This window comes from Lagenorhynchus albirostris, chromosome 5 (assembly GCF_949774975.1).
Source record: "Lagenorhynchus albirostris chromosome 5, mLagAlb1.1, whole genome shotgun sequence".
Lineage (NCBI taxonomy): Eukaryota > Metazoa > Chordata > Mammalia > Artiodactyla > Delphinidae > Lagenorhynchus > Lagenorhynchus albirostris.
Window position 1 is genome coordinate 28,131,008 of NC_083099.1, and position 13,914 is coordinate 28,144,921.

General features: G+C 40.9%; 1 protein-coding gene across 4 annotated transcripts in view; it reads right to left on the minus strand.

Moving 5' to 3' along the window:
• Positions 1-2,589, minus strand: part of ARMC8 (armadillo repeat containing 8) — a 105,699-nt gene extending 103,110 nt beyond the window's left edge. For 3 of the 4 annotated variants that reach the window (XM_060149767.1, XM_060149765.1, XM_060149764.1), the window contains exon 1: positions 2,289-2,588. In XM_060149767.1, coding sequence (XP_060005750.1) covers positions 2,289-2,333 — 45 coding nt within the window. In that variant the 5' untranslated portion in view covers positions 2,334-2,588. Of the gene's footprint in view, positions 1-2,288 lie in introns of all 4 variants that reach the window. The other variant, XM_060149766.1, reaches the window with a different exon arrangement.
• Positions 2,590-13,914: the final 11,325 nt, after the last annotated feature.

Genomic DNA, 13,914 nt, shown 5'->3' on the forward strand with positions numbered 1-13,914 from the left:
AACTTAAGAACTGATTAGCTATAGGGGCATGAAAGGGGGAAGAGTCAATGATGAGTCAAGTGGTTTAACAGTGGGTGATCCATGAAAGATAATACCATTAACAGAAATGAGAAGTCAGGACTAAGTTCTCTTAGGAGAAGGAATGTGCTTTGTTGGAAAGTGATGGGTAACATCCACACAACTGAAGACGTGAGACTAGATGGAGAACAGTCAAGGCTGCCAATGTAGATGTGTGAGTTGATTACAGTTAAGGTTATAAAAATGAATGAGATCTTTCAGAGAGGAGAAGGTATAAAGGGCCTTGAATGGAAATTCTTTAAAACCATTTGATCTGCCTCTGGTGAGAATTGTTTCTCAGGTTATGGAGTCATTCAGATGGTGAGCTTCCTGAAGGCATAGCTGAGCTCAACTGTGCACTGGGTGTTGTGCAAAATAGTAGCCTATTAAAGGAACCAATTATTTTCAAGATAATTTCTGATGATTAATTCCTGTTCCACTTGCACTTTGTATTTCAAAAAGTGGTGCCCTAGGTAGAACTTTGAAAGGTACAGGCTTCACTTGAAATTATTATAATCAGTGAGTTTAGACAGTTTAAATCATTTATCCAAAGGTCTGTTTTCCCAAGGCTCCAGAACTGAAGAACTGAAAGACCAAACTTTGGGACTGTGAAAACCTTAAAAAAAAAAAAAAAGCCCCCAATGAGACTAGGGCTAAAGCAAATGCCCACTAGAAGTAGGGAATACTCTTCAAGAAGTTTTTGAATAAAGTAAAATAGGAAATATTATTTACTGAGGGAGTGAAAAAAAAACCCCAAAAATTTCAACTGTACACTACATGGGTTGACAACGTACAAAAACTAAAGAAGCTTCAAATGAAGGATAAGCTAGATAATTAAGGAAATTGAGAACAGTCCAGATGCATACTTAAAAAAACAACAAAAAGCTAATGAGGGAAAGTCATTGGCCTGCTCTCCCACAAAATGTTCCTAGGTGTCAGTCAGAGGTGGAGTAACAAGCTAATTCAATGCTTAGGTGAGAAGTATTTCCCCAGCTACAGTTTAAAAATAAGAAAAGGGACTATTGAAATGGATCAGAGGACAAATTTGTGTACAGCTCCCACTCCACCCCCGCCCAAATAAATCAAGGTGGAATATGCCACAATGCTCTAACTGTGAACTGCAGCAAATGTCCTAAGTGCTTCCAGATAGGTGAGTTGTGTTTGTGGGAGAAGTCAGGGAAGAGAAACCCGTTGGAGCCACAGCCTCAAGGTACCTGACAAGGCATCTATAATCCAACCATCCTCTCAACATCAGACTGACTTCCACGATAAGTCTAAAAGATGGTCAACCAGTCTTTGCCTGTTTGTTTCCAACAACAGCAAATGGACCATTGGTAAACTGACCATTCTCAGAGCTGGACAGCTCTCATTTGTTGCAAAACCCTTCTAAGTTATCTCCTAGTAACTTTCACCCCCGGTCCTTGGTTCTCTCAAGAGCAACACAGCAAAGGTGAAAGTTTTGGTTTCATTTTTAAATTTAAGCGGACAAACTAGGTATTACTTCCAGGCATGTCAATACATTCCCTTCTTTCAATAGTAGGAAAATCTGATCTCTTTTTTCAACGTTTGACTCCCTGTGAAGGAAAAAGGAAGGCCAGTCACAGGTTCCTCAAGACTCCGCAGCAGAGCGGAGAAAAGGGGCTTAAATAACTACATACACTAGGAGACGTTGCAGCTGATAAGAAATTCCCGTTGCCAAGAAGCAAGCAGCTCTAGCCTGTGACCGGGTGCTGGGACGCGATAGAAGCCACACAGACCTGGCCTGGCAGCCCGAGACAGTGGGGGCCAAGAAGCCTCCGTCTCTTTTTGCCAAAGCCGCGGAGGGCTGAGTGGGCGCTCACCCCCAGGCCAGCGGCAAACCCGGCGCCTCACACGGCAAAGCGCTCGGCCCCAGGAAAGAGGCATCGGTAAGAAGGCTCGGTGAAACGCCTGGCAAAGCCCAAGCCGCGCCGCCGGGCCAGCTGCCCGTGTGTCCAACCACCCGGCCCGCCCGACGCCGTCCTGAGAACCTGCACCGGTGAGCGCTCCCGGAGTTGGAGACGTCTCGGGCTCGGCCGGGTCCCGTCTCTCCCCCCCGCCCACCCTCTCTCAACTCCCCTGCTTAGAGCTGAGCCGGAGGCCACCCCAAGGAGTGGTGCCCAGGAGGCACGCCGCGTTGGTGGTGAATGCTGCGGGCTGGGCCCGAGCTCTCGGGCAGGCGGGCAGCCAAGCGGCTGCGGCCGGTAACTCACCGAAAGGACGCTCATGCGGATTGGGGTCTCCAACAGGCACGCCATCTTGAGCCTTCCCACCCGGCTGCGGCCGGCGCCGGCGCCAGGGCCGGCACTTTCGACAGCCGACTACTGGGCCAACCACAGTTACCGCTGAAGAAAGTCAGGTAGGTAGACGAGAACGGACCACGCTCTAGACACCGCTGAAGTACGGCCAGGCCCCGCAGAGGGGAGAGCAAAGGGAAACCGCACCGGGGGCCTCCTTACGAATCGTCCTCTCAGAAACGGCAGCTACTCTCAGCCTGGGTGAGAGGTGGGAGCGCGCAGCAGTTTCCGCATGCGCAAAGAAGATCGGCCGGCCCCACCTGCGGCTCGCGGTGGGCGGAGCCTCAGGGGCGGAGTCTTGCTGTAAGCGTCACAGATTGATTTGTTGCAATTTCTTGAGCTCGCGTACTCATTATTCCGAAAAACTGGTGTGTAGAGCCAAATACATAATTTGAAGTTCACTTTCACATTCATTATCTCACTCCTTCTTTGCACCAAACTCCTAGTGTCGTTATTATCTCCATTTTACAGATGGAGAAACTGTGATCTCAGAACCAGGGCTCCTGCCACCAGTAAGAGTGTTTCACGATCCAACCTTGAAGTGTGACCTGTTTCAGCATTATCTGCCCGAGACTTTTATTCTAGTGTAGTGTTAAGAATAGATACTCTAGAGCCAGAACGCCTGAGTTTAATCCTTGCTACTTCACAGAGCTGCATTACCTCGGCAAGTTACTTAAACTCCTATGCTTCAGTTTCCTCTTGTGCAAAATAAGGGGCTATGAAGATGGAAAATATAAAGCTCTTAGAACATGCCTGGAACGTAGAAAACGTTATATATGTGTTAGCATTTCTGCAGCCTCTGAGTCAAGCAGAAAAAAATGGAGTCAAATATCTGAATAATTCACACTAAAACCCTCTGATAATTGAGGCCAAATAAAAATATGCTTCTAATTCTATTTTCTGATTGATGAATTCAGCTCTCCCACTCCATTTGTGTGTTTGGGTGTATATGAACAAAACTGCCCTGGACTTGGCTAAACAGGTTTCAACTTCATGCTGCTCACAACCAGCAAGGTTTTCACAGGATGAGTGCAATTAACCTGTTATATTACTTGTCTTTCTCTCATTGCTATAGCCGCTCCTTAATGTAGGCTGCTATTACCTCTCCCCTGTCCTAGAGCAATTGTCTTCCAACTGATGTTGTAGCTAGCCTCTCCTTCACTTTGCTCCTCACTGCTTTCCTATCTTCCCCCTGTACTTGGTTTCTGAATTTACTGTGGTACTAATCTCGCTTATGGGCCTGTGCCCCCTAACAAACTGTTGACTTTCTGGAAAGAAGTGATTTCATTGTAGATTTTCTTCCTGCTGCAGCACTATTTCCCAAACTTCAGTACTCTGCATACCACCCACACAATCTTTGCCAATCTGCACCCAGGTATTATTATTCAATATTTTTCTTTAAAGCCAATTTCAACTGATTAAATAATTTTAGCCTCATCGTAAATCATAATACTCTGAAAAATCAAGTGTATTGTGCTCCTAATTTTTATTCTAGTACACATTAACATAACAACTACAAAAATGTTCAAATGTCCATCCGTGTATCACCTAGAATCATGTCATGTACTACATACCAGAGCAGAGCATAGCCCTTACACAGAATGTACAGAGGTATCAACTAAATTTTCAGTTGACATTTGTATGATATAGAGTTGTTGCAGCTGTATTTGATCCACATGTCATTAATTAGCTCAAGCAATACATCCTCCAGGAAGCCCCTCCCCTAAGTATAGGTTAGGTGACCCCTCCCTCATGTCTTCACACATCATTCTGTTCTTGCCTCTAACATAGCATCTCCAACAATAGACTCTAACTTTTGCGGTAATATTTTACTTGTCTGTCTCCCCGTTATACACTTCAGAGCAGGCACTAGGAATTTTATCTTCCAGGTCTTTTATCTCACTGCCTAGCATAGACTACTCACTTAGTAAATGTTTGTTGAATGAATTTTTGGCTTAGTTTGGGCACCCCCAAAGGCAGATCCTGGGACAATGATTTGGGTGCAAGTAGTTTATTTGGAAAGTGTTTCCATGCAACAGAATTGATGGATCAGCCAGAGTGAGAAAAGAAAGAAGAAAAAGTCAATATAAGGGTCCATTGTTGAAGTCACTGCCTATTCCCTAAGGACCCCTGAAAAACATACAGCATGCCCCACCCCCTAGATATCCATCTTGAGGTTGGAGTATTAATCCACCACTCCCATCCTATATTAGTTGAGGGTTTCCCCTCAGCTTTTAATTCCCTACCCTCCTGGATTGTACCTGTGCACAGAACAGAGAGGGCTTCCTTAACCTGATGCAGAAAAGCAGAATCTGCAGGCTCTCCTTTGGGGTAGGATACAGGCAGCAGGCACCTGAACTTGCAGCAGAACCATCATTACAGGTGTGGCTGAAATCAGAGTGAGGAGGGGCTAGGGAACATGACTCAAAGCATCCAGGCTTTTCTGTTTTATTTCCAGAAAACTGACATAGCCATTTTACAGGAAAGAAGCATTGATTAGCAAAGTCCTAAGCTTGGGATCAGGAATCCCATTTCTAGTTCAAATTTTGCTACTAAATAATCTTAGGTACATCCTTCAAACCTAAATAATGAGTAGAAATTGAGGGTAATAAAAAAAAATTGATTCAGCCTCCACGTAACAGCAACAACAAAACTTTGGCCCAGTGGTGGAGAGCGGGAATAGCCACACGGACTCCCCTGAAAACAGGAACGAAATTTCTCCCCATCCTCCCCTATCTCAGAGCAGTATTAATTTCTGAAAAAATAATGACAACAAAGTGTGAGTTTAATAAAGGAAAAGTAGAAATACACAATCGAAAGTAAGTAGCAAGAAAGAAATCTGAAAAGTATTTATAGATATCTAAATGGAACTGCCAGGGTAGAGAAATAAAGCCATATTTTTGAAAGTAGAAACATACCTATGCAAAAAAAAAAAAAGGAAAGCTTAAAATATAGAAAGATTCAAAACAAAAACTGAGTGATCCCAAAAGGAATTTAGAAGACCCTTTAAAAGATTTGAAAACAGAAGAGATTCTTTAAATAAATTAATAAGAGAAAATAGACTAACACTGGTGCAGAGGAGATATAGTTCAGTTCAACAGACACTAACTGTGGGTTTACTGGCGCACACATTGTACTAGGGATTCAAAGTGGAATAAAGACATGGTTCCTGCCTTCAAGCAGACAAAAATGTGAGACTCTGAGAGGTTCAATAATTTGCTCTCTCGTACATAATCCCCTGGGACCTGATAGGACTCTCCCACATGGGATTACTGAGCACTCACTTAAGCAACCAGCCAGTTAAGGAAAATCTACAAGGACTTTGCAATGGGAAATAATGCATCCATAATTCAGGTGCTTGGCGGGTGTAAAATATGTATATGCATAAAGCAGAATTAGTAAGATGTTGAAAAAGTCCTCTATTAGAAACTACAGTAAAAAAAAAAAGAAAATGCTCTTTTTATAACTGAATAATTGCTGTGCTCGAATTCCAACTTACAAATATAGAAGAAATGATGGAATTTGAAAACCACCCCTTGACAACCATATGATTTATACTTGTTTGAGGCAAGAATCAACAATGGATGCCGAAACTAACTGGTGGGAATATGATGAGAAACGGAACCTCCCCACAAGTTACTAATGACAGTAGAGAAACTTGGTAGACACCACTTTATTCAAGTGATTATAATTAATATCACCACTAATGGGATAAATAGACACCATGATATGATGCACTGAAAAGGACACAACATCATTTCTGTGGTATTCCTGCCAAAAATGCATGGGTGTGATCATGAGGGAACATCAGACAAACCTTGAGAGACACAACACATCTACATCCTCCAAAACTGGCCTGAAAGACAAAGAAAAGCTGAGGAGTTGCTATAGATGAAAGGAAAATAATGTGACATGACACTTATTAAATACAACTTGTGATCTAGGATTGAATCCTGGAAAAAAACATTTTCCCTCTTGCTGTATAGGACATCAAGGGGAAAGATGGCAAAATGTGAACAAATTCTGTAGATGAGGTACCATCGTTAATGTACCTATTTTGATAACTGTACTGTTGTTATAAAGAGAATACCTTTGTTCTTAGGAAACACAGAGTGAAGAATTTAAGTGTAAAAAACTAAGTCACTATGTATTAAACAATTGTTTTTCTTTAATAATGAAAAAGGGACTCATTTAGAGAATAATAATAATAAGAGGACCAAGGATCCTGGAAATTAATTCATTCAATAAAATATATTTACTAGGTACCTACTATGTGCCAGGCACAGTGCTGGGTGGTGGTGGTGTAATACAATTAACAAGAGAGATACATTCCCTGTTATCACAGAGCTTTCAAAAGAAGGGAAGAGAGGACTTCCCTGGTAGCACAGTGGTTAAGAATCCACCTGCCAATACAGGGGACACATGTTCGAGCCGTGGTCCAGGAAGATCCCACATGCTGCGGAGCAGCAAAGCCCGTGTGCCACAACTACTGAGCCTGTGCTCTAGAACCTGAGAGCCACAACTACTGAAGCCCACACGCCTACAGCCCGTGCTCTGCAACAAGAGAAGCCACCACAATGAGAAGCCCATGCAATGCAACAAAGAGTAGCCCCCACTCACCACAACTAGAGAAAACCCGCGCGCAGCAACGAAGACCCAACACAGCCATAAATAAATAAATAAATAAATAAATTTTTTTTAAAAAGGGAAGAGAGACAAGAGAACAAGTCATTAGAATGTAGGATGATATGTGAAAAGGTGTGGGGCAAAGGGAACATCTATGAGGGGAACTCATCAGGACTAAAGTCACAGGAAGTCTTTCTGTTGGGGGTGGCACCCAAGCTCTGACCTGAAGTGTCAACAGGAACAGACCAGGCAAAGCTCTGTGCATTGTTCCACACAGAGCTTGGCTTGTCCATAAACATTTGTGTAATGGAACAATTAAGACATCCCCTTCTCTGCACTTAGCTGTGGAAACACTGGCAGATCTTGCAAAATCAGTGCTAGGACAAGAGCTCCGATTATTTATAGGAAAAGAGACACTATAAAATCAGCAGGTCTTCAGATGGGTTGCCATCTTCTGGATTACCTGGGTACTAAAAGACAACTCCACACCCACCCCAAGCAAAGATGACCACATTAGGCAGATGAGTTTGAAAATGGAGACGTGAAGGTAACAATCTAGGCAAAGCAAATCCAATCTTCACCATTTACAATACCGGAATGGAATCTGGATGTCATTAAACCTATAAACAAGAGATATTGCTTGCTTTTTAACAAAAAAATCTGATGAAATCAGGAAGTCCGAATGGAATGTCTGACAAGTTTAAGATTCAGAGGCTAGAGACACCACAGGACTCTTATTTCTCTGTGATGTTTGCCGCTCTTTAGTTTTACCACCACAGACTTGCTCACTCTTTAGTTTTCCTGTGGAATGTGCTGCCATCAGGTGGTGGTAGGTGCCATAATCACCTGGTTCAATTATAAGATACAGATAGCAGGGATGGATGTTTTACCTTGATGTGTATAACATTTTATTTATAAACTGACTTGAAAACTCATTGCCCAGATATCTCCACAGCTCACTCCCTTATTTAATGAAGGTTTCTGCTCAATATGTCACCCTATCAACATGGTCTTCCAGAACCACCCTATATTCATTAAGTACCCTACCCCTACCACGGCATTTCCAATCCCCTCACTCTGTTCTGTTTTAAATCATCCATTTTTTTAAAAGATTTTTTTGATGTGGACCATTTTTAATTTCTCTTTTTTCCCCCGCGCCCACCCCACTCCATTTTTAAAAAGAGACTTTATTTATTTATTTAGGCCACACCACACGGCATGTGGGATCTTAGCTCCCCGACCAGGGATCGAACGGCACCCCCTGCATTGGAAGATGCAGTCTTAACCACTGAACAGACAGGGAGGTCCCAATCATCTTTTAAACACAGGTCTTCGTTCCTGTGTCATTTATGTTTATTCAAGTCTTATTTGGCTGGATTTCATTGTCAAGTAACATTTTTTCAAGAGGGGCTCATGGGTATTGTCTCCCTAGAGTACTTTCATGGTTGAAAACATCTTGCTTGTTGCCTTTTACTTGAATGACATCTTGGCTGGTACAACATACAGGAAAAAAGAACCCATTTTTTGTATTTTAAGCAAAAAGATTACAAAATTATTGGAAGGAATAAAGGGCAAACAGGGAGGGAATATTTCACTTGAGATCAGGAACAGTGAGAAATTCACCGTCACTGCATGAACTTGGGGTGCTGAGCTGCCACCACCATTTCCAGAGCCAGAAGAGAAAAGCAACAGCTTTTACTTTTCTTCTACCTTCTAACCTCACACAAGTGTTTCTCATTTGCAAGAGCCAATCCAGACCTCAGCCAGCAAGGGAGTCTAAGAAATGTATTGGGTTGGCCAAAAGATTCCTTCAGTTTTTTTCCATAAGATGGCTCTAGTAGCACTTAATTGTCTTTAACTTCATTCAAAACAATTTTGTTAGATTGCATGTGACAGCTGTCATATCAGCGTGCATTAAAAAAAAGATATCAAAATTGGTGAATTTTTGTGTAACCATTTTAATATTGAAGATGGAAGAAAAAAAGAAACATTTTCAGAGCATATTATGCTTTATTATTTCAAGAAGGGTAAAAACACAACCAAAATGGAAAAATAATTTGTGCAGTGTATGGAGAAGGTGCTGTGACTGATTGAACATGTCAAAAGTGGTTTGCAAAGTTTCGTGCTGGTGATTTCTCGCTGGATGATACTCCATGGTTGGATAGACCAGTTGAAGTTGATAGCAATCAAATCGAGACATTAATTGAGAATGATCAACCTTATACCACATGGGAGATAGCCGACATACTCAAAATATCCAAATCATGCCTTGAAAATCATTTGCGCCATCTTGGTTACGTTAATCACTTTGATGTTTGGGTTCCACATAAGTTAAGTGAAAAAAACCTTCTTGACCGTATTTCCACATGTGATTCTCTACTGAAACGTAATGAAAACATTCCGTTTTTAAAACAAATTGTGGTGGGCAATGAAAAGTGGATACTGTGCAATAATGTGGAATGGAAGAGATCATGGGGTAAGCAAAATGAACCACCACCAACCACACCAAAGGCCGGTCTTCATCCAAAGAAGGTGATGTTGTCCATATGGTGGGATTGGAAGGGAGTCCTCTATTATGAGTTCCTTCCGGAAAACCAAACAAGTAATTCCAACAAGTACTGCTCCCAGTTAGACCAACTGAAAGCAGCACTAGACGAAAAGCGTCCAGAATTAGTCAACAGAAAATGCATAATCTTCCATCAGGATAACGCAAGACCACATGTTTCTTTGATGACCAGGCAAAAACTGTTACATCTTAGCTGGGGAAGCTCTGATTCATCCACCATATTCACCAGACATTGCACCTTCGGATTACCATTTATTTAGATCTTCACAAAATTCTCTTGTTGGAAAAAAATTCAATTCCCTGGAAGACTGTAAAAGGCACCTGGAACAGTTCTTTGATCAAAAAGGTAAAATGTTTTGGGAAGAAGGAATTATGAAGTTGGCTGAAAAATGGCAGAAGGTAGTGGAACAAAAGGGTGAATATGTTGTTCAATAAAGTTCTTGGTGAAAATGAAAAATGCGTCTTTCATTTTTACTTAAAAACTGAAGGGACTTTTTGGCCTGCCCAATAGTTTCTTAGCTTCTAGCCCCTGCAATACATGGATGGGCAGATATATACGTTCCTAAATATTTCAGTGTGTGTTTCCTAAAAACGAGGAATCCCCTTATGTAACCACAGTAAAATGATCACCATCATGAAATTAACACTGATACAATACTATCTAATTTACAGATCTTCTTCAGATTTGGCAATAATCTTAATAATGTATTTTATAGCAACACATTGCATTCAGTTATGAATCTTCAGTATCATTTAATTTTTAATCTTTCTCAGTCTGTCCTTGTATTTCATGACCATTATATATATTTATTTAAAGACAGGCCAGTTATTAAAAAAAAATTTTGTCTATTTCAATTTATCTCCTATTTTTCAAGATTAGATTCAGGTTATGCATTTTTGGCAGGAATACCACAGAAGTAATGTATCAGGGGCACATTATGTGGATTTGTCCATTCCTAGTGAGATTAACTTTGGTCACTCTGTTAAGTGGTGTCTGCCAGGTTTCTCTAGTGTAAAATCCTTATTTTTCTCTTTGTTAAAATTAGTATCTTTTGGAAAGATACTTTGAGATCATATAAATAGTCTCAAATAATAGATACATTGAGACAATGTAAGTATCCTATTACTCTTCAAAGTTTTCCCCAATTGTTTTAGCATTCATTAAAATTCTTCCTTGTAACAAGTGATGTTGATGATGAGGATGATGATGATGATGGTTTATGGTGATTTTCTGATTTTCTAACTCCAACTTTCCTTCTATGCTTATCAATCAGCATTCTTGTGTAAATAAGACCTCTCTTTTCCTATTTATTTATTTACTTATTTTTGTCAGGATGGAATAATAGATTCCTACTTTATTCAATGGGCTAAAGTCTGTTACTATGATTGTACATTTTGATGCTGAAATTGTTTCAGATTTGGCCAGTGGAAAAGCCTTCACTCAATGTCCTTTTGATGTCTCAGATTCTTTGAGCACTTCCTTGTTTTCTGGCACAAGATGATCCATGCTCATTTTGTACTTTCTCTGTCTTGGAATCAACCATTTCAACAAAAAGACTTGATTTAGAGGAGAAAGATCTGGTTGTATCTAAGAAGTTTTAATTAACACCTGCTCAGGTTCATCCCAGCTTATGCTCTTTCTAGCATGTTTCCATATTGACATGTGGTTTCTTTTTTCATCTTGCTCATCATTGGGTGCCTTTATCTAGATACTGTCTTTGCTCTGACAGAATCAGGGAATTCCTTTCCCACCCCATAAGAGGGACTTTCCTCATGGACCACACACACAATTGGAGAGGGTTTACCTACCCATTCAGTGAATGGTCCTTCATGTTTGCAAAAAGAATTTTCATTGTTCACACATCCATTTTTCTCCCACAATCCTCCCATTTCACCTCGTTCAGCATGGGAAGGAGTTGAGGCTATTGATTTAGTTTTATTCTCTCTGGATTTGAGAAAGTCCGTGAGAATTCTTAAGTTTATTAACATACCAGTATGACCTCTGGAAATGGGGTGTTGGTTGGGAATAGAGTTAAGAGCTAAGCCATGATGCACTTTTTCATCCCTATTCATAATCTTCTATTTCCTTCTTTGACCATGAGATTTTGAATGTTATGGCATTAAATTATTGTTTCCTATTGGTCACAGAAGAAGAAAATTCAAATTGACATATTAAAATGTTGTTGTAAAATCTACATGGAGGGCTTCCCTGGTGGCGCAGTGGTTGAGAGTCCGCCTGCCGATGCAGGGGACACGGGTTTGTGCCCCGGTCTGGGAAGATCCCACGTGCCGCAGAGCGGCTGGGCCCGTGAGCCATGGCCGCTGAGCCTGCATGTCTGGAGCCTGTGCTCCACAACGGGAGAGGCCACAACAGTGAGAGGCCCGTGTACCACACACACACACAAAAAAAACTACATGGAAATAACAAGAAGACACCATTGCACACCTAACAACATGGCTAAAATTTAACAGACAGATAATACCAAGTACTGTTGTGCACGTGGAATAATTAGAACACTCATATTACATAGGTAAGTGTAAATTAGCACAACTGACACTATCTATTAAAGCTAAACATATACCTACTATGTTATCCAGAGATTCCATTCCTGGGCATAATCCAAGGGGGAAAAGTGTTATGTCCACCAAAAGGTTTTACAAGAATGTATATGGTGGCTTTATTCATAACAATTGTTAGAAACAATCCAAATGTCCTTCAACAGAAAAATGGATACAGGAACTGTGGTATGTTCACACGATGGAAAACAACACAGCAATAAGAAATAGTATACTATGGCTGTATCTATCTATAGTATAGTTGTTACTGAACCAAACTTGAGCCTGCTTACTTGCTCACAGTAAAGCCCAATCTACTGACACCAGGGTATGTTGAAGGAAAGTGCAGTGTTTATTGCAGGGCGCCAAGCCAGGACTCCAGGTAGTTAGTGCCCAAAAGACCCGAACTCCCTGATGGCTTTCAGGGAAAGGTTTTTAAAGACAGGGTGAAGGAGGGGGTTGTGGGTGTGTGATCAGCTTGTGGACATTCTGACTGGTTGGTGGTGAGGTAATTGGGAGTCAACATCATCAACCTTCTGATTCCAACCAGTCTGGGGTCTCCGTGCTTGTGATCAGCATACAGTTAACTTCTTCCACCTGGTGGGAGTTTCAGTATCTGCAAAATAGCTCAAAGGATATGGTATGGCTCAGGGATCAAACCCGTGCCCCTGTGTTGGAAGTGCGGAGGCTTAACCACCGGACCGCCAGGGAATTCCCTGGCTCAGATTATTATCTATAGCCCTTGAGGAGGAACTAAATGTCCTTGACTTTGTTTAATGGCTAAACTATTATTATTTTGTCCTGCTTGATTATTTTCCTTTGCTCCTGCATTTTCTCACTTCTCTAATTAAATTTATTCTTTGGAACTTGGAGAAGGCCTAGGTGGCTAGTTTTTCTACAAAGAGGCAGGTGGAGGACATTGCGGGGGGTGGTGGTGGTGGTCATCTTTCCTGCGAAGGCCCCATAGGGTCCTCCTGCTCAGTTACATAGATTCATGGATGAACCTCACAGATATTAAGTGAAAGAAGCCAGACACAAAAGAGTACATAATATACACTGACATTTCTATGAAGTTTAAAAACAAGTAGAGCTAATCTACGGTGCTAGAGGTTAGACTAGAGTTTTTCTTTTGGGAGAATAGGCTTGGGAGGAAGCACAAGGGAGTCTTTTGGAATGCTAGAAATGTTTTATATCTTGATATGGGTGATTATATATGGAAAAATTAATCAAAATGTGCACTTAAGATTTGATTTGTTCATGGCACTTTAAGTTAATTAAAATTAACAATTTTTCAATCGAGAAAAAAAGATCCAGAAAAAGATAATTCCTGTAGATTGAAAATCAAGTGGAAGAAGTTAAATTTTTTTTTTAGAAGTTAAATTTAACAATGTCAGAAAAAGTTATCTGTTCTTTATATAGTTCAAAAAATTTAATACAGAAGGGAAAATAAAACATTAAAAACTAATAGGAAATATTAGATTTCCATCTTTTTATACCCTCTTGATTGATTTAGATATCATGAAAAGTGTATCTTCCTTGTAAATTTGAAAGAAATCACCTATAAATCACTCATAAATGTCTTTCAATGGATTTATGTCTTTGACTTTCCCAGTCTTTTTTTTTGTTTAACATCTTAGTATAGTAGTATAATTGCTTTACAATGGTGTTTTAGTTCCTGCTGTATAACAAAGTGAATCAGCTATACATAAACATATATCCCCATATCTCCACCCTCTTGCGTCTCCCTCCCACCCTCCCTATCCCACCCCTCTAGGTGGTCACAAAGCACCGAGC